The sequence below is a fragment of the Triticum urartu genome, chromosome 3A, assembly GCF_056163025.1.
Source record: "Triticum urartu cultivar PI428250 chromosome 3A, HENAU_Tu73, whole genome shotgun sequence".
Classification (NCBI taxonomy): Eukaryota; Viridiplantae; Streptophyta; class Magnoliopsida; order Poales; family Poaceae; genus Triticum; species Triticum urartu.
In genome coordinates, this window is record NC_141875.1 from 744,606,150 (window position 1) to 744,628,402 (window position 22,253).

At 44.6% G+C, this 22,253-nt stretch overlaps 1 protein-coding gene and 1 pseudogene across 3 annotated transcripts; both read right to left on the reverse strand.

The window, feature by feature from the left end:
* Positions 1-3,189: 3,189 nt before the first annotated feature.
* Positions 3,190-7,252, reverse strand: LOC147982594 (disease resistance protein RGA5-like). Of its 2 annotated transcripts, XM_087545723.1 has the most exons (4): positions 6,069-6,190; positions 3,841-5,812; positions 3,683-3,725; positions 3,190-3,513 (listed from the first exon to the last, which is right to left on the reverse strand). In XM_087545723.1, the coding sequence occupies exon 2, from the start codon at positions 5,716-5,718 to the stop codon at positions 3,847-3,849; it is 1,872 nt and encodes a 623-aa protein (XP_087401849.1). In that variant the 5' UTR covers positions 5,719-5,812; positions 6,069-6,190; the 3' UTR covers positions 3,190-3,513; positions 3,683-3,725; positions 3,841-3,846. The 2 variants fall into 2 exon arrangements, with proteins under 2 accessions (XP_087401849.1, XP_087401850.1); XM_087545724.1 differs by lacking the exons at positions 3,190-3,513; positions 3,683-3,725 and having other exon boundaries at positions 5,638-5,812; positions 6,069-7,252.
* A 5,015-nt stretch (positions 7,253-12,267) lies between these two features.
* LOC147982595 (disease resistance protein RGA5-like) lies at positions 12,268-16,666 on the reverse strand (annotated as a pseudogene). Its single transcript, XR_015599235.1, has 4 exons — positions 15,712-16,666; positions 13,506-15,456; positions 13,305-13,347; positions 12,268-13,129 (listed from the first exon to the last, which is right to left on the reverse strand). The product of XR_015599235.1 is annotated as a disease resistance protein RGA5-like (transcript).
* Positions 16,667-22,253: the final 5,587 nt, after the last annotated feature.

Below are 22,253 nucleotides of genomic sequence, written 5' to 3' on the forward strand. Positions count from 1 at the left end.
TACAAGGGCGCCGCCGACGGCGAGGAAGAGTAGAGCATAGGAATTCGCCGGCACTCGGGCCCCATGAAGACCACCGCCATTTCGCTCCCGCTGAAGTCAAACTTGGTGGGCTCTAAATTGTCACCCAATTAGCCGCTTGCAGGCTGTTGAGGCGGAAACTACGAAGAGGGAGCTGGAGCTTCAGTTCCGAGGCTCATGCTGGCCGGAAATGGGAGAACGTGCGGTGGCGGTCATTTGGACTAGGTTTAGAGTACGAGTCAATTCAAATTAGTTTGTTGTGGTCTATATGAAAAGCATCTGGTTTTAATAAAAAATTAGGTTTAGAGTACGAGTCAATTCAAATTAGCTTGTACTGTCAGGTTAGTTTAAATATCCATCAAATTTGTTCTTTTTTTTTGAAATGCAGCTGGACATATGCGGATAGCTTTGGATGATCGTCTCTCGCACCAGTGTCCATGGACTGGTCTCTCCCCCCGGTCTGCGGACGGATGCGGTGTCCGTTTTACACGCCGGCGTTGGAGATGCCGGAAAAATCACATCTTATGTTTCTTCCCCTAAAAGACTATTCCATGCCCGTGTAAGAATTAGATTGTATGTTTCTTGTGCTAAAAAGCTGTTCCATGCATCACTACTCTTTCATTCGATAAAAGTGCGGAGCTTAAGTATGCGCCAATGAACACTTGATGATCCAAATAAGGATAATTCAACATGTGGTAGCCTAATTTTAACGTGTGTCAGACTTGAATATAAGTATAGCGCAGTGGCACATGAAGCAGATTTTCTCAAAAATGCAACGCACGGGCATATGTACTAGTCTTTTCCTAATAATAAAATACGGATTGACTCTTTTCCTAATAATAAAATACGGATTGACTTTGTTGAGTTCACCGCCGTGGTGCTTTTTTAGAGAAGTCCCTGTGATTTTGGGTAATCAACCCGCACTCCATCACTAATCTGTCACGGAAAAACGATTCGCTGGAAAAAAAAATACATGTACGCATCTGCCTCCTCGGCTCAACCCTATCCACGCCGAGCCAAATCCCCCCGCCGCCACACCACTTGCCTCCGCGGCCGACCTCAACCCGCCCGCCGCCGCGGCCGCACCTCTGCCTACTCGCCGCCACCGCCACGGCGCTCGAGCGCAGCTTTTGGATCAGGTCAACGCGACGGCTCGAGTGGCTGGGGACGACGCGTCTGATCGATGCAGAATGGTGGCGGCGGGATCCAGTGGGTGCGGGAGGAGGCATCCGGTGCGGCGGCACGAAGCCCTTGCAGATGGAGGCGAGCCTTCATGGCTGGTAGGGATAGGTCCAAGGTCATGGCGGGGCTTCGGTTTTTCTGGTAGAAAAGAGAGACATAGAAGGATCCGGGGAGGAGAAGAAGGATGGGGAAGAAGGAAGGGTGCTTTTATAGGGGTAGTAGATCGATACTTCCAAGCTGCAGTCTGTAAAGCTCCGCTATTTTGTTGCCGGCACAAAATGCCATTATAGTATAGATATTCCTGACTACATCCACTATTAGGAAAAACCTTATACACTGAGTATTATCAACAGCCCTGGTTAAAACAAAGCGCTACTGTTATTTACCCGTAGTGCGGGGACACAAAGGGCGCTACAAATAGGATGGTAGCATTAGCGCGTCTACAGGAAAGAGCGCTACTACTATAATTCCGAAACTGTTGTCGGCAGGCTAGGAATAGTAGTAGCGATCTTTGGTAAAAACACGCTACCGCTAAGTTAGTTGTAGCAGCGCGTTTTCTGGGGAAAGCGCTACTGGTAATGAAAATAAAATAAAATGAAAAACAAATAGAAAAGTAAATGAAAATGAAAAAATAGAAAAGGAAAAAAATATAAATAAAATTAAGAGAAAAAGAAAAAGAAAAACATTCGACCTGTCTAGAGATCTTTCCCTCTGTCTATAGATTTGAAAGAACCTCAATTTTGGCAGCGTTCTTGCCCTGCCTTTTCTGAATCTTTTTACAAATTGCAAGTTGCAACAATTACATGTATAAACTTGTAGCCGATAGATTAAATCCCTATGTATTGGCAAAACTTGGAGCATTTTCTAGTCTCTATAACTTTATTTAGGGTATATACTTTCTAAATATTTTTTCATCTCTCATTTGCAAATCATATTTTTATATACAGATATTATTGACAAGTTTCTTCTAAAAAGGAAGGCGCGATCACAAGATGTTCTGGAAGACATAAATTGGGAAGAGGAGATTTAATATGATCCGGAAAGAGAAAATTGATAGAACATTATCATCCTAATTTGAAAGATCTAGCATAGTTGAGAGCTACTTTTCATCCAGGAAGTTGTCAAACCTACTTGCATAATTGTCTCAATAAAGAAAGTTTCAGTGATTATGTTATTTGTTATGTGGAGAAAGAAGAAATGAAAAAGGTCACCAATACCCAAGTGGTTGAATTTTTCATCGCTCGGAGGTAGAATGTACTAAAGGTAATTTACAAAAAAAAAATAGCAATTTAAGTACTTTCATTTGGGCGCTTTATTATGTTCTTTTAGAAAGTTCAATTATATTTTTGAATTGTAGTTTATTTAACTTTGTTGTCCAATGATGTATTTTGGAATTTGAAAATGCTAAGCATCATTTTCAAGTAATTTTTCTATTATTTTATAATTATCATAAGCATTTTGATGACTACATTTTACATATCACCTTGTCTAATAATAATGTGTGGTAGAAGCCATGAAAATTTTACGCCTAATGAAAGTGGTGCGTTGGACAACATTTGCTCCGGCTCCTCCGCATGACACCACTACAATACCGCACCCCGACCCCCTACCGCCGGCACACGCCGCCGCCCGATCGCAGTGTCTTCCATGTTCCAACCACGGCTGGTACATACATGTACGCTGGACTGCTCTAGCACAAAATTCCAAAATCCAACCGTAGGCTACGAGGCGCCTATGGTCACATCGTAAAATCTCAAGATGATATGCCGGCTCAGTCTCTCAAAGATACTCATATGGGTAGGATGTGCGTGTGTGCGTTCATAGAATGAGTATATGCGCTTATATATGAGCGCTTTGTGTCTTAACTAATGTTAAAAAAAAGAACGTCGACGCAGGTAGGCAAGATGGAGTACCCCTGTTTATTTCGTTTTATCGAACCAACATGACAAAAACAAGATGAAAGTTTACAAAACACATCATACACACTGAATGCGGCATCGAGTCTGAAATTAAGCTGCTAGGAAGAAATTAAGAAGGCCGACGAAGGATTAAAGCAGGCAAACTGGCCAGCTGCAATAATTCATGATGGGCAAAGTGCCCTACAAACTTGGTGGTTCTTGAATTGCCTGCCAGAAGACAATTCTAAAAGGGAATCCAGACATGAGCGGACAAACATAATGAGCGCTTCATCTCGTTCGCTGCACAAGGAAGACGGAGCAAACGCAGCGCTCTAGACCTTCCTCGTCCGATCCTTCGTCGGAGCGATCGAGTCGTGGACATCGATGAAATTAATCTGCTGTTAGATCCTCCTACCTGCAACGCCATTTGTAAGAACACACATGCATGCAAGAGGTTCAGTTGAATGCATGTAACAGGAGGAAGAAAGAAACGAGAGTTCATACTTCATACTGACATTGCAACGCTACAGGAAAAAGAAGCACACTAGCTAGGGAAAATGCTGAAGAACAGTTGATTGTTGTACCTGATGGCGTTGCAGGATTTGATGAATCGAGCCCTTGATCCACCTGAAAATGAAGGGAAAAAAAGTGGGGAAATGATTACTGAACACTTGGTGAAAGTAAGTAATGGACACTTGGGAGCACTAGTTGCAGAAAACGGGAATGCGAGAGCACTGTATACCTGTTCCTATTTGAAACTTTTATTGATTTCAATGACGGGGCGGTTGGGATGGTGTTCCGCTGTGGCCCTCAGAGCCGCGTCCGCTTGATCCACCACCTCATCGCTGGCTTCCCTATGCAAAAGGGTAACCCATACTTTCTCGAGGGAGGGGAGGTGCCCCATGCTCAAGTCAATGTCGCCACGGCCGATCCACCTAGCTGGAAACCAGAAGCAATGTTCTTTAAGCCTTGGTGCGGCTCCTCGTGGAAATATAGATGGCACAATGGCGAAACCATGGAAGAAGCACACTTCCACACATGGAAATGCATCAGCAGTAACAACAGACTTTTCCATTTCCGTTACCACCAGCTCAGCAGGGGACGACCAATATCCATCAACGGTTAGCATCAGAGTACGAAGGGCGGGCAGCATACCAAGAAGCTGGATGTCCTCCGGGCGCACTTTACTCACAGTTATTACCAGATACGACAGGAGAGGAAGCGATGAAGGATTAATCCATGCCGGCGGTGTCCATAACAAGCAACCCATAATTAATACTCTACGGAGTTGTTGAGAGGGCACCCAGCCTTCATGCATGAGACTGACATGTCCACCTTTGTAACCACGAATAATTAGCACTTGCAATTTGTGGAGATTACTTAGGGATTTAACCAAAGTTTTAGCCATGCTCTCATCCAAAACTCCCCAATCAAGCATGAGCACCCTCAGCTTGGTCAGACTCCCCAGCTCTTTCACAAGATGGTCATTACAACTGTCTGAAAGACCCTCATGTTTACCCACTGTTAGCCCCCGTACCACTTCAAGGGAAGTTAAGTTACCAACCCCAGATGGGAGCTTCACACCCCAGCCAAGATTCAAGTACATCAAACGTCCAAGTCCAACAACACTCGAAGGTATTTCTTTTATACTTGTTCCACTAATATCCAGGACTTGCAAAAACAATAGCTTTCCTATTTCCATTGGAAGCTCCTTAACCTCATAACCTTTCAGTCGTAGCTGCCTCAAATGCAAAAAATTCCAAGTACCCGGAGAAGGACAATATTCTAAATCCAACACGCGCAAAACTTGACAGCTTGAAACTTTGTACGGTTGGTCAACATCATCATTTGTGAAGACGGAAATTGATCTTACTTGTGCCATAGTGATGGTAGCAACTTCTACATTGCTATTTTGGATTGACAATCTTCGGACCTTGCTTTGTGACTCAGTGATTTTCCTCTTGGTGCCATTCAATATAGTGACAAAGTTCTCTTCACTAGCCAATGAACATATGACGTCAAGCACCATGTCATGTACACGGCAAGCTTCTACTTTCCCTTCGAAATCAATACCTATCGGCTGGATCATACTTCTGTTTACTAACTCATTGAAGTAGTTGTCACCGAGCTCATATAAGCTAGTTTCTTCTTCTTCACTATAAACGATACCTTCAGATATCCATTTCAATATCAGCTCGCCTCTCATAATCAGGTGATCTTCTGGATAGATACTTAGATACAATAAGCATGGCTTAAGATAAGAAGGTAGATCATAATAGCTGAATAATAATATCTTCTTCATCTCCTTTACATTGCGATTTTCTTTGAGTCCACGGCCAATGGAATGGAGCACGGCATCCCACTGGTCCTTTGTTCTCATCTGGCGGTTATTGGATAGAAGACTTGCTATGGTAATAATTGCTAATGGTATTCCACCACATTTCTTCAAGATGTTTTCACATACTTTGACCAATTCATGAGGGCATTCTTTCTCATGAGAAAATATTCTTTTATAGAAAAGCCTTCTTGAGACATCCTCACAAAGAGGTTTCATATGATAAATAATATCATGACTCGAAGAGCAACATGCTTCAGCAACACTGACATTGCGGGTTGTCATGATTAACCGACTTCCAATACTGTTCTTAGAGAAAGCCCGCTTGATAAAATCTCACGCACTTTCATCCCACGTGTCATCAATTACCATGAGGCACCTATAAAAATATTTGTGAGAGTTAGTTGACAAACAAATTAATGAAGATATATCTAAGAGTTTTTTTTATAAAGAGAGACTATGGGCTATATGTCGGGTAATGGACCATAGTAAACCCTATAATTCACATGAACAGTGTAAACCTACAGAATAAATCTAGAATGCGCTATAAGGATGTGTATGCACCAATGCAACATGGTGTTGATTTTACTAGACGAAATGACTATTGATCAATAGTATGAAAAAAAGAAGCATACCTCTTTTCATCAAGGAATTCAATGAGTTCGTCGATGAGATGCTTTTCTTCTCGTTCGACATTATATATGTTTGAATACCTGACCTTGTCAAGTTCAAAAAGAATGTCCTTGAAGATTTTCTTCATGTTGGGATTCTGAGAAACCGAAACAAAAGCACTGCAATCAAATTGCAGTTTGATCTTGTCATAGACCATTTTAGCAAAAGTTGTCTTGCCTAACCCACCAAATCCAACAACAGAGACCATCTTCAATGGATTCTTTGACCAGTCATCACCATCAAGCAACATATTGATCAACTCATCCCGTGGCTCTTCAATGCCGACGAGCTCTGTCACATCTGTGTACATAGCCATGGTGCGAGGGTCAATAGTAGCCCTAGCACCGGCGTCCAACGACTCCAGCTTGTATCTTTGGCGCAGCTCAGCCAACTGTTTAGCTTGACGAACCGCTTCTTCTAGAGCATCAGAGATTCGATGGAGATCTTTACCCTTCTTGAACAATATGCCAGTCTTCTTTAGTAACTTCTTCACTCTATTCTTCGGGTTGGCAGATCCACTGCCCACGCGCAGCACGAAGGCGTCGATGATGTCCTCCATTTGGCAGGCCAGGTCCCTCACCATTCCGGCCCAGATCTTGACCTCCTCGTCAAGCTCCTCAGGCGGCACCCTCGCCACCTTGCTGAGAGCAGCGTGCATCAGCTTCAACTCCTTGTCGAGAGTGTCGACGCCTTTCCTCACGCGCTTCTCCAGGGTGAACTCGCCTGCCAGCAAGTCCCCCAGCTTCGGGAGGAGGGGGCGGATGGCCAGCATGGTGAGCTCCATGGCTAGACCTCTATATATGGATGTGAGATTGTGCTAGTGTTTTGGCAGTGTGAGCGGAACAAGGAATGCTCTCACAGTGTGCTACTCGCTTGCTGTTGTAGAGAAGAAGATGTGAAACTGGGTTGAGATTGGTGATTTGCCTTTGGTTTTGAGATGAAGATTTGAAACTGGATCAACGCAGCCGTGCTGAGCACTCACCAGTCGGCGAGGAGGAGCACTGCATCGAGCTCGAGCATGGCCGGGTAGCTTCTGCTGCCGCCGCTTGCTGCTAGTTGATGTTGTTTGCTGCGGCGAGCTGCTGCTGCTTGCTCCGTTGACTGCTGCTCATTGCGGAGGCTGTGGCACTTTGGCAGCGGCTGCGGCATGGAGAGGAGTGGACAGAGAGGACGGAGAGCCGGTGGCCATCGAAAAAAGGATGGGGATATAAGGGCATCTCCAGCCGCGCCCCCAACAGGCCCCCCAAGCCACTTTTTTGGCGCCGGCGCTGAAAAAACGGCCCAGTCGCGCCCCCAGGACGCCGAAAATCGCCGGTTCGGACCTTTTTTCCGTCCGGCGGTCACAGGCCGAACCCGGCGCGCTGGGGAGCCGTTGGGGGCTCCGGCGCTAGGGAAAAGCACGCCTGGCCCACACGACAGGGGAAAAGTCAAGGTTTTCTTCCCCCGACTCGCCTCGCACCCCCCGCGCCCTCGGCCACCACTAGCTATATCCCGGCGACGGCCGCCGGCCTACTCCGCTAGATAGACATTCCCCGCCGGAAAATAGCAGCGCTTCGCCGCGGCAGCCCCTCCCGCAGCAGCTGGGCGTTTCCGGCCGCCGTTTCCGGCCGCGGAGGCGCGGTTTAACGGCGGGTACACGCCCACCGAGCACAAGGTGTTCGGCGTTTTGACTGTCTCGGCGATGGACTCGGATGAGGAGGAAGAGCTCGCCGCGCTGCTGGAGGAGGAAGCCGTGGCCGACGTCCAGGAAGAAGAGCATCTGATGGTGCTCGCCGCCCTCGCCCAGCTGCTGGCGAGCAATGAAAAGCCGCGTCGAGGTAGCTCGGCGCCGGGGCGGGTGAAAGCAAAGAATCGGCATCGTCTGCAAGGCTACTACATGCTCTACTCCGACTACTTCGCCGATGCTCCAGTTCATGGCGAGAGAACATTTCGGCGCCGTTATCGGATGAGCCGAAAGCTCTTCCTCAGGATTGTGAATTCCATCCGGGAGTTCGACAACTACTTCAAGTGCAAGATGGATTGCACTGGCGCTCTTGGATTCACCTCCATCCAGAAGTGCACGACAGCGATGAGGATGCTTGCATATGGAGCTCCCAGTGATTCACTCGACGACTATGGGCGCATGGCCGAGTCCACCAGCATAGAGTGTTTCTACAAGTTATGTCGGGCAGTGGTGGCAGTGTTTGGGCCACAATACTTGAGAACACCCAATCGGAAGACACTGGTCGGATCCTAGCCCAGAATGCAGTAAGAGGATTTCCTAGGATGCTTGGAAGCATCGACTGCATGCATTGGAAATAGAAGAACTGCCCATTTGGTTGGCAGGGGATGTACAAAGGCGCCAAAGGCGGTTGCAGTGTGGTGCTTGAGGCGGTAGCCACACAGGACCTCTGGATTTGGCACTTCTTCTTTGGTATGCCAGGAACTCACAATGACATCAACGTGCTGCAGTGCTCTCCTGTTTTTGCCAAGCTCGTTGAGGGCCATTCTCCTCCGGTGAACTTCGAGATCAATGGGCACCAATACAACAAGGGGTACTATCTAGCTGACGGCATCTATCCGAGATGGTCGACATTTGTGAAGACGATCTCAAACCCTGTGGCAGGAGGCAAGAACGCCTGGTTTGCGAAGCTTCAGGAGGCTTGCGGGAAGGATGTCGAGCGGGCATTTGGTGTGCTCCAATCTCGATTCGCTGTTGTTCAGTACCCCGCTCAGACCTGGTCGAAAGATCAAATGTGGGAGATCATGACTTGCTGTGTCATCTTGCACAACATGATCATCGAGAGCGAGCAAGAAGACCCAGTGTTTGACACTGAACCATACTACAGGCAGGGTCCTCTAGCCGAAGTTGATCACCAGCTACCGGTAACTTGGACTGCCTATCTCAGTATGCGTCAGGAGATCCGAGACCCACAGGTGCATCATCAACTGCAAAAAGATCTGATTGAGCACCTATGGAGGCTCAAGGGGGACGCCGCGTGATGAAATACGAGTTTTTATTTGTTGAACTATATAATTTGTATTGAACTATTTGTTGTTGTAGTATTTTGTTGAAGTATTTGATTTTTCTGTGATGAAATATGTGATAAGGAATACTTGTGTTGATAATTGAACGCCGAGACACGGCGAAACCACGCCGAATATGGGCATATTCTCGCCCATATGGGCCGTTTATTCGCCGAAATTGGGCTGCAAAGTGGGCCAATTTCGGCGCCTGGGGGCGACGACTGGGCGTGAAACCGCCCCCAGCGCCGAGTGTATCGCCGGCTCGTCTCAGGGGGCGATTTGTATGCGTTCTGGGGGGCCAACGGCTGGAGATGCCCTAAGGGAGAGAGGGAGGGACGGTAGAGGCCAACTCACGAGAGAAAGGATGGGGATAGGAGCCGTTGGCCGTCCGATTTGGAAAGAAGCACACGAGATATGCGGCTGAGTTCTTGCCATCTCACTGATCCGTGGCTCACGTGGCTCAGCCAATAAGAAAAAAGCACAGGAGCTACAATATGTGTGCTTCTTTACTAGTATGTTTTCATATTAATTAGGATCCAAAATTGCATTATTTTCATATAAATTTTAATCGCAGCTTCCAGGTATCATATAAAGACACCCTACCAAGTTTCCTGTATTTCGGAGTTCGTTTGCATTTTTCAGAAATAAAAAACCAAAAAACCACATGTACGGGTCGAATATTAGCACCCTCGTGTTTGAAAATCCTTTTTCTTTTCTTGTATACGATCTAAACAAAGTCTCAAGAACACAAATATGACTTTTCAATCCAACTTTGCCAGCTTTATCATATGCACTTGCAGTTCAAATTTGAATTATATCCGTTAAATGTCTAGAAAGGAACTTAATGCTTAAATATAGAACGGGGCCCGCAATATTCCAAAACCTTACATGGATAAATAAATAGTGTATGTTGAGTGTAGAAAAAAAATCAAGGACAACGGATGAAGAAATGGTCGCATCACCTTCAATACCTCACCAGTACTTTCTCAAAAACACATTTCTTCCTCAGAGATGGTATGGTTTTCAAGCGATGTACACCACAACTTTTGTGATACCTTCTCAAATTTGTACCACCAAATTTAGGTGTCATATGAGGGAGCCATGCCAATTTTTATGATTTTCGGAGTTCGTTTGCATTTTTCAGAATTTATAAACCAAAAAACTACATGTTCGAGATCGAGTCTTGGTACCCTCATGCTCCTTTATTTTTCTTGTATATGGCATGAACATAGACTCAAGAACGCAAATATGATTTTTCAACCCAACTTCGTTAAATTTTTCATGCACTTGCAGTTCAAATTTGAATTATATCCGTTAAAAGTCTAGAAATGTACTTAATAACTTAAATATAACAAACGGATCCCGAAAGAAAACACCAAAATATTACATGGATCAAGTAATGGTGCATATTGAGTGTACAACAATTTCAAGACCAACGGATGAAGCAACGGTCACGTCGCCTTCATACCTCACTCGTTCCCTCTCGAAAACACATTTACTCCTCGGAGATTGTCTAGTTTCCAAGCGATGTGCATCACAACTTTTACAAAATGTTCTCAAATTTTTACCACAACATTTAGGAATCCAGAATGTACGTGAACTAATAGCTATAACCGCTTGGTATTTATGATGGGATAGACGTAGGCTGGTTCATGAAGGTAAGGCTCAAAACGCACAACTATCCTCCATGGGGATTAGGGCAATAACAACAAACTATGTAAATGCCCATTCCCCGAATGCATCTATTAAAAAAGGAGGATGGAGCAAACCTCTTATGGAACTTGTTAAGCTAAATACTGATGCTTCGTTTGATCATGATCGGCTTAGTGGTACAGCTGGGGCTGTTCTCAGAGATGATAAAGGAAGATTTATTGCCAGCGGAAACTGGAAGATTGACTGGTGTGCAGATGTTCTGACAGCGGAAGTTTTGGCCCTAAGGTTTGGATTATTACTTGCACAGAGGGCGGGATGCAATCGCCTAGAGGTCAACTCAGACAATATTGAAGTCATCAACACAATGAAGAATGGAGGACAATCAGCAGGAGCGGCGGCGGCGGTTTTTGATGATTGCTATTTTTTGGCTTGTGATTTTTCTCTTACTAGGTTTGAACATTGTAATAGGGAGGTAAATAAGGTGGCTCATGAACTAGCTAGATTAGCGAAAATTTCTGTGACAAATGAATATTTTGAGGAACCCATGGATGAAATTGTACCTTTTCTTATGGACGATGTAACTGTTATTTGCAATTAATAAAGCTAACGATTTATTAAAAAAAACGACCGTGCCCACTTCTCTGCTTTTGTATGGTAAATATAAAGCTAGGAAAAGCACCCACATGGCCACGTTCCTAGTCTGGTTTTGTTTTTTGTTTGGGGTGCTTCGGGTTTTCTTGTTTTTTTTTTCATTTCTTAAATGCACGAACTTTCTTCAAATTTGATATTTTTTTCAAAATAGATGAGCTTTTGCCAAACTCATGAAACTTTTCCCAAAAATCGGCGAACTTTTATTCAAAATTGATGAACTTTTTTTAAAAGATGATGGACTTTTTTTCAAATTTGTGAACTTTTCTTTAAAATCGATGAACTTTTTAAAGGTTTTGTGAACTTTCTTGAAAATTGATGAAATTTTTCCTAATTCGTGAACTTTTTGAAAAAATGATGAAGTTGTTGCATAATTTTGTGAACTTTTCTTCAAAATCGATGAACTTTTTTCAGGTTTCATGAACTTTTCTTGAAAATTGATGAACTTTTTTGCAAAATCGATGATTTATTTTCCTTACTCTTCAATTGCTTATTGCAAATCTATGAACTTTTTTTAAATAAAATCTTTTTAAGAAAAAATCGAATTTTCACAGCTTTCAAAAAATCAAACTTCTGACCGGCCAAACCTTTTTTTAACGTCGACCGAGACAAGGGAACAAGGGAGCGGGAGCTCCTATACGGCGCTGCAGGCGCCCGTTCGTGCTCCTGGCGCCTGCAGCGCCCCGCGCTGGGACGGCCCATGAAACGCAAAGCCTGGCGAATGCAAAAGCTCGCAAAAGAAAACGCGACAAAAACAGCTATATACAGGTTTCGAAATGGCCTATAACGGACGCCTGCAGCGCCAAATAGGGTTTGCCCGAGGGCCGAGCGCTAGAAAGAAAAGGAAGGAGCGACTGAACCAGGCCCATGTCCGCGAACATGTGAGCGCCAGCAAAGGAAAGCGGCGATAAAGGCGGAGCTTCACGACCGCGAGCCGGCGATTGGCCGATAGAGACGTCGTAGCTTCACGGCCACGCCTGGGTTCTGATGCCCCGACGACGATGGCCGCACGCCTGTATTCGGCCGGTCCGGCTCTCTGCAATTCAGCGACCTGTCCAGAGATCTTTCCGTCTGTGTATACATTGGAAAGAACATCAATTTCCGTCCAGAGATCTAAATCTTTTTACGAATTGCAAGTTGCAGCAATTACATGTGTAAACTTGTAGCCGATAGACTAACACCCTATGTATTGACACTATTGACAAGTTTCTTCTAAAAAGACAAGTTTATACAATCACAGGATGTTCTAGAAGACATAAATTGGGAAGAGGAGACTTAATATGATCCGGGAAAGAGAAATTTGATAGAACATCCTAATTTGACCCCTGTTTATTTCGTTTTATCCAACCGACATGACAAATACAGGGTGAAAGTTTACAAAACACATCTTACAAACTGAAGGCAACATCGAGTCTGAAATTAAGCTGCTAGGTACAAACCAAGCAGGGCAACGAAGGATCAAAGCGGGTAATCCGGTCAGCTGCAATAATTCATCATGGGCAAAATGCCCCACAAACTTGGTGGTTCTTGAATTGCCTGCCGGGAGCAAGAAGGGTATTCAGAGAAGAGCGGACAGACATAATGAGTGCTTCATCTCGTTCGCTGCACAAGGAATACGGATCAAACGCAATGCTTTAGACCTTCCTCGCCCGATTCTTCGCCGAAACGGTCGATTATTCGCCGTCGCCGAAATTGATCTGCTGTTAGCTCCTCCCACCTGCAACGCCATTTGGAAGCACACACATGCATGCAAATGGTTCAGTTGAATGCATGCATGTAACATGAGGAAGAAAGATAAGAGGGTTCATACTTCATACTGACATTGCAACGCTACAGGAAAAGGAAACACACTAGCTAGGGAAAATGCTGAAAGAAGAGTTGATTGCTTGTACCTGATGGCGTTGCAGGATTTGATGAATCGAGCCCTTCATCTACCTGAAAATGAAGAGAAAAAAATGGGGAAATGATTACTGAACACTTTTTGAAAACTAAGGAGTTAAAAACAGAGGTGGGCCGGCTGGCGAACCTCCAAGAGAGGAATGGGCACTTGGGAGCATAGTTGCAGAAAATGGGAATGCGAGAGAGGTGTATACCTGTTCCTATTTGTAGATTGTAATGACGGGACGGTTTGGATGGTCTTCAGCTGCGGCGCTCAGAGCCGCGTCCGCTTCCTCCACCACCTCATCGCTGGCTTCCCTACGCCAAAGGTCAACCGTGACTTTCTCGAGGGAGGGGAGGTGCCCCATGCTCAAATCAAAGTCGCCAATCGACCTAGCCAGGAAGCTGAAGCGAAGTTCTTTAAGCCTTGGTGCGGCTCCTCGTGGAAATATAGACGGCGCAATGGTGATACCACCGAAGGTGCACACTTCCACACATGGAAACGCATCAGCAGTAACAACAGATATTTCCGCTGCTACTACCAGCACTGCTCCTAGGAGCCAATATCCATCAATGCTTAGACTGAGACAACGAAGGGCACGCAACATCCCAAGAAGCGGTATGTCCTCCGGTCGCAGTTTACTCAAACTTATATCCAGATACGACAGGAGAGGAAGCGATGAAGGATTAATCCATGCTGGCAGTGTCCATAACGAGCACTCCGTAATGATTACACTGAGGAGTTGCTGAGACGGCACCCAACCTTCGTGCATGAGATTGACATGTCCACCTCTGTCACCACAAATATCTAGCGCTTGCAATTTGTGGAGATTACTTAGGGATTCCACCAAAGTTTTAGCCATGCTCTCATCCAAAACTCCCCAGAGAAACTGGAGCACCCTCAGCTTGGTCAAACTGCCCAGCTCTATCACAAGATGGTGATTACGGCTGTATGGAGAACCCCATAATTTGCCCACTGTTACTCCCTTTAGCACTTCTAGGGAAGTTGAGTTACCAACCCCAGACGGGAGATTCGCAAACCGACCAACATCCAAGTACATCAGACGTCTAAGTCCGACAACACTTGACGGTATTTCTTCTATACTTGTTTCTCTAATATCCAGGACATGCAAAAACAATAGCTTTCCTATTTCCATTGGAAGCTCCTTACACCCATAACCTTTCAGTCGTAGCTGCCTCAAATGCAAAAAATTCCAAGTATCCAGAGAAGGACAATATTCTAAATCCAACACACGCAAAACTTGACAGCTTGAAACTTTGTACAGTTGATCCACATAATGATTTCTGAAATCGGAAATTGATCTTACTTGTGCCATGCTGATGGTAGCCACTTCGACATTGCTATTTTGGATTGACAATCTTCGGGCCTTGCTTTGTGAGTCAGCAATTTTCCTCTTGGTGCCATTAAATATAGTGACAAAGTTCTCTTCATTGGCCAATGAACATATAAGGTCAAGCACCATGTCATGTACACGACAAGCTTCTACTTTCTCTTCCGCATCAATACCTATGGGTTGGATCATACTTCTATTTACTAACTCACTGAAGTAGCTGTCACCGAGCTCATATAAGCTAGTTTCTCCTTCATCACTATAAATGATACCTTCTGATATCCATTTGAATATCAACTTGGCTCTGATAATCAGGTGATCTTCTGGAAAGATGCTTAGATACAATAAACATGGCTTAAGATAAGAAGGTAGATCATAATAGCTGAACAATAATATCTTCCTCATCTCCTTTACAGTGTGATCTTCCGTGAGTCCACGACCAATGGAATTGAGCACGGCATCCCACTGGTCCTTTGTTTTCATCCGGCAATTATTGGATAGAAGACTTGCTATAGTAATAATCGCTAATGGTATTCCGCCACATTTCTTCAAGATGTGTTCAGATACTTCCACCAATTCATGAGGGCATTCTTCCTCATGAGAAAATATTCTTTTGTAGAAAAGCCTTCTTGAGACATCCTCACAAAGAGGTTTCATATGATAAATATCATGACTGGAAGAGCAACATTTTTCAGCAACACTGACATTGCGGGTTGTCATGATTAACCGACTTCCAGTACTATTCTTAGAGAAAGCGCACTTGATTAAGTGCCATGCTCTTTCATCCCACATGTCATCAATTACCATGATACACCTATATGAATATTTGTGAGAGTTAGTTGACAAACCAATTAATCAAGATATATCTAATAGTTTTTTATAAGGAGAGACTATGGGCTATATGTCAGGTAATGGGCCACAGTAAACCCCAGGAATTCACATGAACACTGTAAACCTATATAAAATCTAGAATTCGCTATAAGGATGTGTATGCACCAATGCAACATGGTGTTGATTTTACTAGACGAAATGACTGTAGATCAATAGTACGAGAAAAAAAGAAGCATACCTTTTTTTATCAAGGAATTTAATGATTTCGTTGATGAGATGCCCTTCTTCTGTTCGACATTATATATGTTTGAATACTTGTCCTCGTCGAGTTCAAAAAGAATATCCTTCAAGATTTTCTTCATGTTGGGATTCTGAGAAACCGAAACAAAAGCACTGCAATCAAATTGCACTTTGATCTTGTCATACACCATTTTAGCAAGAGTTGTCTTGCCTAACCCACCAAATCCAACAACAGAGACCATCTTCAACGGATTCTTTGACCAGTCATCACCATCAAACAACATATTGATCAACTCATCTCGTGGCTCTTCAATGCCGACGAGCTCTGTCACATCTGTGTACATAGTCATGATGCGAGGGTCAACGCTAGCCTTAGCACCGGCGTCCAGTGTCTCCAGCTTGTACCTTTGGCGCAGCTCAGCCAACTCTTTAGCCTGACGAACCGCTTCTTCTAGAGCATCGGAGATTCGATGGAGATCTTTAGCCTTCTTGAACAATCTCCCTGTCTTCTTGAGTAACTTCTTCACTTTATTCTTCGGGTTGACAGATCCATTGCCCACGCGCAGCACGAAGGCGTCGACGATGTCCTCCATTTGGTAGGCCAGGTCCCTCACCATTCCAGCCCAGATCTTGACCTCCTCGTCAAGCTCCTTAGGTGGCACCCTCGCCACCTTGCCGAGAGCAGCGTGCATCAGCTTCAACTCCTTGTCGAGAGTGTCGACGCCTTTCCTCATGCGCTTCTCCAGGGTGAACTCGCCTGCGAGCAGGCCCCCCAGCTTCGGGAGGAGGGGACGGATGGCCAGCATGGCGAGCTCCATGGCTAGACTTCTATGGGTGTAAGATTGTGCTAGTGTTTCGGCTGGTTACAAGGTATGCTCTCACGGTGTGCTATTCGTTTGCTGTTGTAGAGGAGAAGATGTGAAAGTGGGTTGAGATAGGTGATTTGCCCTTGGTTTTGGGGTGTGGTAAAGATAGATTATTCGTGTGCAGCACAGCTTTTGGGGTATGGTAAAGGCGGTCATATGTGCAGGCACGTGAGCTGTGTCTCTCCCTCTATACAAGAACACGCGACAAATGGCCTTGGATGCTGCCTGGATTACCCGGTAGTCAGGTCGGCAATTAGTTGAATAGTACAACCGATAGCATCACAGAGATTACTACAACCGATGCACCATCACATGCACTGACAATATTTTCTTAGGGTATACCCTAATAGTATACTATTAGGGTATGCTAAATGGATCAAAGCTGCAGCTAGTTAAATGTAATGATGCTATGTACGCTTTGTCTGGTATGGTTAGTCCCTCAGACCTAAAAATAAGAGCACTTCGGTTTTTCAGATTCAAATTTCACCATCAATTTAACAAATAAAATGTGGATTATATATCAGACAATACACCATTTTTTATGATACAAAACTGTATTACAGTTAACTTTGTATCTGAAAACAAATTCAATAGTATTTATCTTAAGTTGCAAGAATTGCTTATTATTTTTTGGCGAGAAACTTCTGATCTATTCATCTCCAATCATGGCACTACAACGAATATCAGAAAAAATAAAATTGGATCCAGACCAGTAGACTAGCTACCGACGACTACAAGCACTGAAGAGAGTCGAAGATGTGCCGCCATCATTGATCCTCCCTCGCCGGATCTGGGCAAAGGTTATTGTAGTAGACAGTCGGGAAGTATTGCTCCTCGAATACATCGAGATAAAATTGTCATCGACAAAAGTATGCTCCTCGTCATCATCAATGCCAGTGGTGGCATCGGTAAATTGGAGGGGCAATCAGGCAGCGAGAGAAGGTGATGTCTATCTCGATGTGGCACATAGTACACCACTAGTGTCGGAGGTAGGCATGTAACAGTTGGTACTCATCGTCATGAGGGAACTGCTCGACGAACATGCAATGCCTCATGTGGTCGCCGTGCAATTGGACATGCCCTTGTAGTTATCACCGGTTCCACCATTGTCCTCCGGCTTCACCTCCTCATCGAAAGGCATCGAGATCCTGATAGACTCGCCAACATGCTAGCGTTGGTTGGCAAATCCTATTTAATGTTCAACGAATCAAGCAAACCCATAGGCAGTAATGCACATGTGTTCATAAGCCAGCCCATTCCAGGATCTCTATTTTTTCATGTTTTCCGTTCCTCCTTTTTCAAATTTTGTTCATACTTTTGTCTTGATTGTGTTTTTTTTCCTTTTTTTACTTCTTTTTGGAAAACATCGTTTCCACATTATATGAACATATAGTATTCGCACGTGTATGAACAATGTTTTTCAATCATTGAACATTCAACAAAAAATTGCCGAACTTCTAAAGAATCATGTATAGCTTTCAGCAAAAAATCCAAACAAAAACTCTTAACTTTCAGCTTTTTTGCCAAACTTCCAATGGAAGGAAGGGAAAGGGGATAATGAAGAGAGAAACCATAGATGTGTGGGAGGGCCGGTCATGAAACTGAGATGAATTAGTGCTAGGATGAAACAGGGCCGCGTAAATTAGTGTCTCAACCATGAAGGGGACGACACGTCATGGCACACCTGAGCGAAGGGAAAAGAGGAGCAAGACTGTAGACGCGGTTATTTGTGTAAGAACAAACCTAAATATTGTTTTATGCATTTATAGAATATAAGGTATGTATAGTTTTTTTTATCAACTACAGTTTTATATAAAGTTACCTTCAACCGTCAATATCATGTAAGTTTTTTATATATAACTATCTTATAGATAGGATCACTATTTACAAATTAAAGACATTGATATAGTTATATCTTTTAGATCTTATTTGAGTGAAATGAGAGTAAGTGTTCTCTAGCATCGTGTATGCTTCTGGACGCCCAAAGAAGGACAACACGAAGTTTGTGCCTGGTCTTATGGAGGGAAAAACTATTATTCTTTGCCTTATGGTGATTGTGCAACTAGGAAATTCCATTCATGTTGGTACGATATCAATCTCCTACTCCCTCCATTCCTAATATAAGTCTTTTAAAGATTTCAATATGGACTACATACGGAGAAAAATGAGTGAATCTACACTCTAGAATACATCTATATACATCCGTATGTAGGCCATATTGGAAACTCTAAAAAGACTTATATTTAGAAACAGAGGGAGTATATCCCTATATATGTCTACAGAGGTAATTGCTTTTGCAACCGTTGTATGCTCAGAATTAGATTGCTGGTTGTCCTGCTGGAATTCTTGGGGAGATCACGTCATAAAATCTTATTGTAGGGTTGACAACCCACACGTTCAGCAACATTGTTACTGTTTTGTTTGTGACTAGGGTTGCACTAAACCATCATGTCAAACAATGGACAATGATGTGATTCAATAATAAAATATTTTTTTGTGACATGCATGTGAGAATGTATAGTGATCACCAGTACTTGATTTTATTTTATTTTGTCGTGCATAATATTAGAGTAGGTGATTTTGTGTGTGCATGAATGAACCAAGCTTACTAAGTCGGCACTCCGATTTGTAATGTTTTTTTCTGATGCGATGGGAGCGGCTGCTTCGTCGTCATCAAAGACCTAACACATGGCTACTTCACTTGGAAATATTCCCCCAAAAAAGTGTCTCAATTTCAGTATTACTTTGTACTAAAGTTAGTACAAAGTTGAGACAGTTATTATTTTGGCATAGAAGGAGTACTATACTAGTAGCAGTTTGAGTAAGGATTACATTTTACCAATCGTACATTTATTTATTTTTTTGCTTTTCTCAAGCACTTTTGAAATGAGCATGTTTTTGGCAAATAAAAATTGACCATTTCACGTTCTGACATGGTACAACATATTCGAAACAAGGAAAGTAAGTGTAAGCCATATTTATAACGTACTGATTCAGCTACATTATGAAATTTCAGCAAAACAATGACCTCCGTCTAAATTATTTCTAGATTTGACACTTTTTTGTGCATCCCTGGTGTTGAGCCCAATTCTCATCGCCTGCAGAAACCCTAAATGGCAGTACAGAGGCAAGAAATGACGTTCGTCGAGATTCCCATGGACATGGACGGCATTGCAGGCGCCTGCCTTGGTCTGCATCACTAACAAAGCCCTAAACTAGGCTCAGGAGTGAGGAGCGAGCCTGCTGCCTTTTTTCTATACAATATCCCGGAGCCTAGGAAAGCATGCTGCCAACCAGGCTCCAACTAAACCAGGCCTTTCTCTTTCTCTCTCTCTTTTTTTCAAACACTAGCTTTTATCCTCCAAGATAAAATAGATTCCACTGAAAAGGAACAAATTAGAAAAAGAAACGATAAATAGAAAAAATGTACGCAGCAAATATTAGTAATTCACCCATCGGTTAAATTAACACGGCAAATGTATGTGCACCCATTAAACGAAGAGGCTAAGTATGTATGATGAACAAGATCAAAACAAAATGGTCCATAATAAAAACATACTCCTCTAAAGTTAGTACAAAGTTAAGACACTTACTTATTTTGGGACGGAGGAGTACGTAGCATCCATTCATCCCATCTCACCACTACCTCTATAATTACACCGAGTGTTAAGACTGCGCTCAATGCACACCCAGCAACAGCAACAGGAAGCATCCAAATAAACAATTAAAGGAGCCAAAAAGTAGGCTTACTCTAGCAGTAGTTCCAAGGTAGCTGCACCAGACTATCTAGTTAGGAAAGCCAATCTAGCAATCATCAGTTACAAAAAAAAAAGCATGAATGTTCAGCACATCTGGATGAATGAATCACGCTATATATGTTGGAGTCGAGCCGATGCGCCTGATTAATAGCGCAAGCTAACGCAACATGGCGTGCGTGCCAGCTCCATCAAATCCCCACTACAATTTTTGAAACAGCAAACACCAATGGCTCCATTAATACCATGTGTCAACCCTATTCTGTCGGACCACGCACAAAGATAGTTGTACCATGTCTTGCCGTGAGCCTGTGACATGAAAAGCCGAATCGGTTAGCTAGCTTGGTTCCATGGCCTAAAATGTACAAGACCTACCCGATAATCGTCAATATAAGAGCATCTCTACTTGCACCGCCCCCCTCCCCCCCCCCCCCCCCCCCACCACCCCAGGGCTCTATTTTAACGCCGGCACCAAAAAATCGGCCCAATCGCGCCCCTAGGACCTTGTTTATTGCCGGTTTGGGCCGAAATAACAGGCGACGAACCCGAGCCAAATCCAAGTCCCCGGGGGCCGCCTAGGGGTGCCGGCCAAAGCAAAATGGCGCGTGGGTCCGCTCTATCGGCGAGAGACGGCCCTTTTTCCTGTCGATCCCCCCTCTTTTCCCCTCCTTTTCCCTCCATTCCCCCCTTCTGCCCCTCTTCTCCCTCCATTCTCCTCCCTCTCCCCGCCATCCGGCCGCCATCCCGTCATGTCGCCAAAGAAGTATACGACCCCTTGCGTCGCTGCCGTTGCCGATGCCAGCCAGCCGAAGCAGAGGAAACTGAGGGCGCCGCCGGCCAAACCACCGGGCATGTCAAACGCCAACTGGAAGGTAGAGGTTCAGCGCCAGGAGGCTGTCACCACCGACCGGCGGAACAGGCTCAACTCCAAGAGGGTCCGGGACACGGCCACGTCGGCGGCGGCTGCGGCGGAGCAGGCGGCAGAGGCATCTCTCGCAGGGATGATGAATCCACTCGGCGGCCACGGCCCACAAGCTGCCTGGAGCCAGCAGAGCGTCGGGTCACCGGCTAGCTTCTCGCCGGCGCCACCGCCCTAGGGGTGCGCACCCTCGCCTAGCTACGCAGACGGCGACGCGCACGGCGGATTCAATCCCAACATCACCTTTTCGCATGGCCAACGCACCTCATCCTTGACGACAATATGCCCTAGAGGCAATAATAAAGTTATTATTTATTTCCTTATTTCATGATAAATGTTTATTATTCATGCTAGAATTGTATTAACTGGAAACATAATACATGTGTGAATACATAGACAAACAAAGTGTCACTAGTATGCCTCTACTTGACTAGCTTGTTAATCAAAGATGGTTAAGTTTCCTAACCATAGACATGAGTTGTCATTTGATTAATGGGATCACATCATTAGGAGAATAATGTGATTGACTTGACCCATTCCGTTAGCTTAGCACTTGATCGTTTACTATGTTGCTATTGCTTTCTTCATGCACTACAAGAAAGTCGTTAATCTGTGACAGTAACTGTCCGTCACAAACATGCAAAATACTGTCAAGGATGGCCGGGCGTGACGGTCCTAAAATCCGTCATGTATATCGCATCATAATTTTCCCACCCGCCCATCCTTGACGGATTTACATTTCCGTCATGAATTGTGACGGTCTGTTGCCGTCACCGATCTGACCCCCGGCCTGCCCAAGGCCCGGCCCGCTGTGACGGACTATTCCGTCATGGATTTACATGACGTGTAGAAAGATGAGTCCCATGTGGCATCTCTCGCAATCTAACGTGGCGCCAGCGTGGAGCTGATGTGGCGCCAGCATGGAGCTGATGTGGCGCCAGCATGGAGCTGATGTGGCGCCAGCGTGGAGCTGACGTGGCGCCATGTCAGCCGATGGCAT

Excerpts from the sequence above, each read along its gene's own strand:
- LOC147982594 (XM_087545723.1), bottom strand. The coding sequence starts at position 5,718 with ATGACAACCCGCAATGTCAGTGTTGCTGAAGCATGTTGCTCTTCGAGT.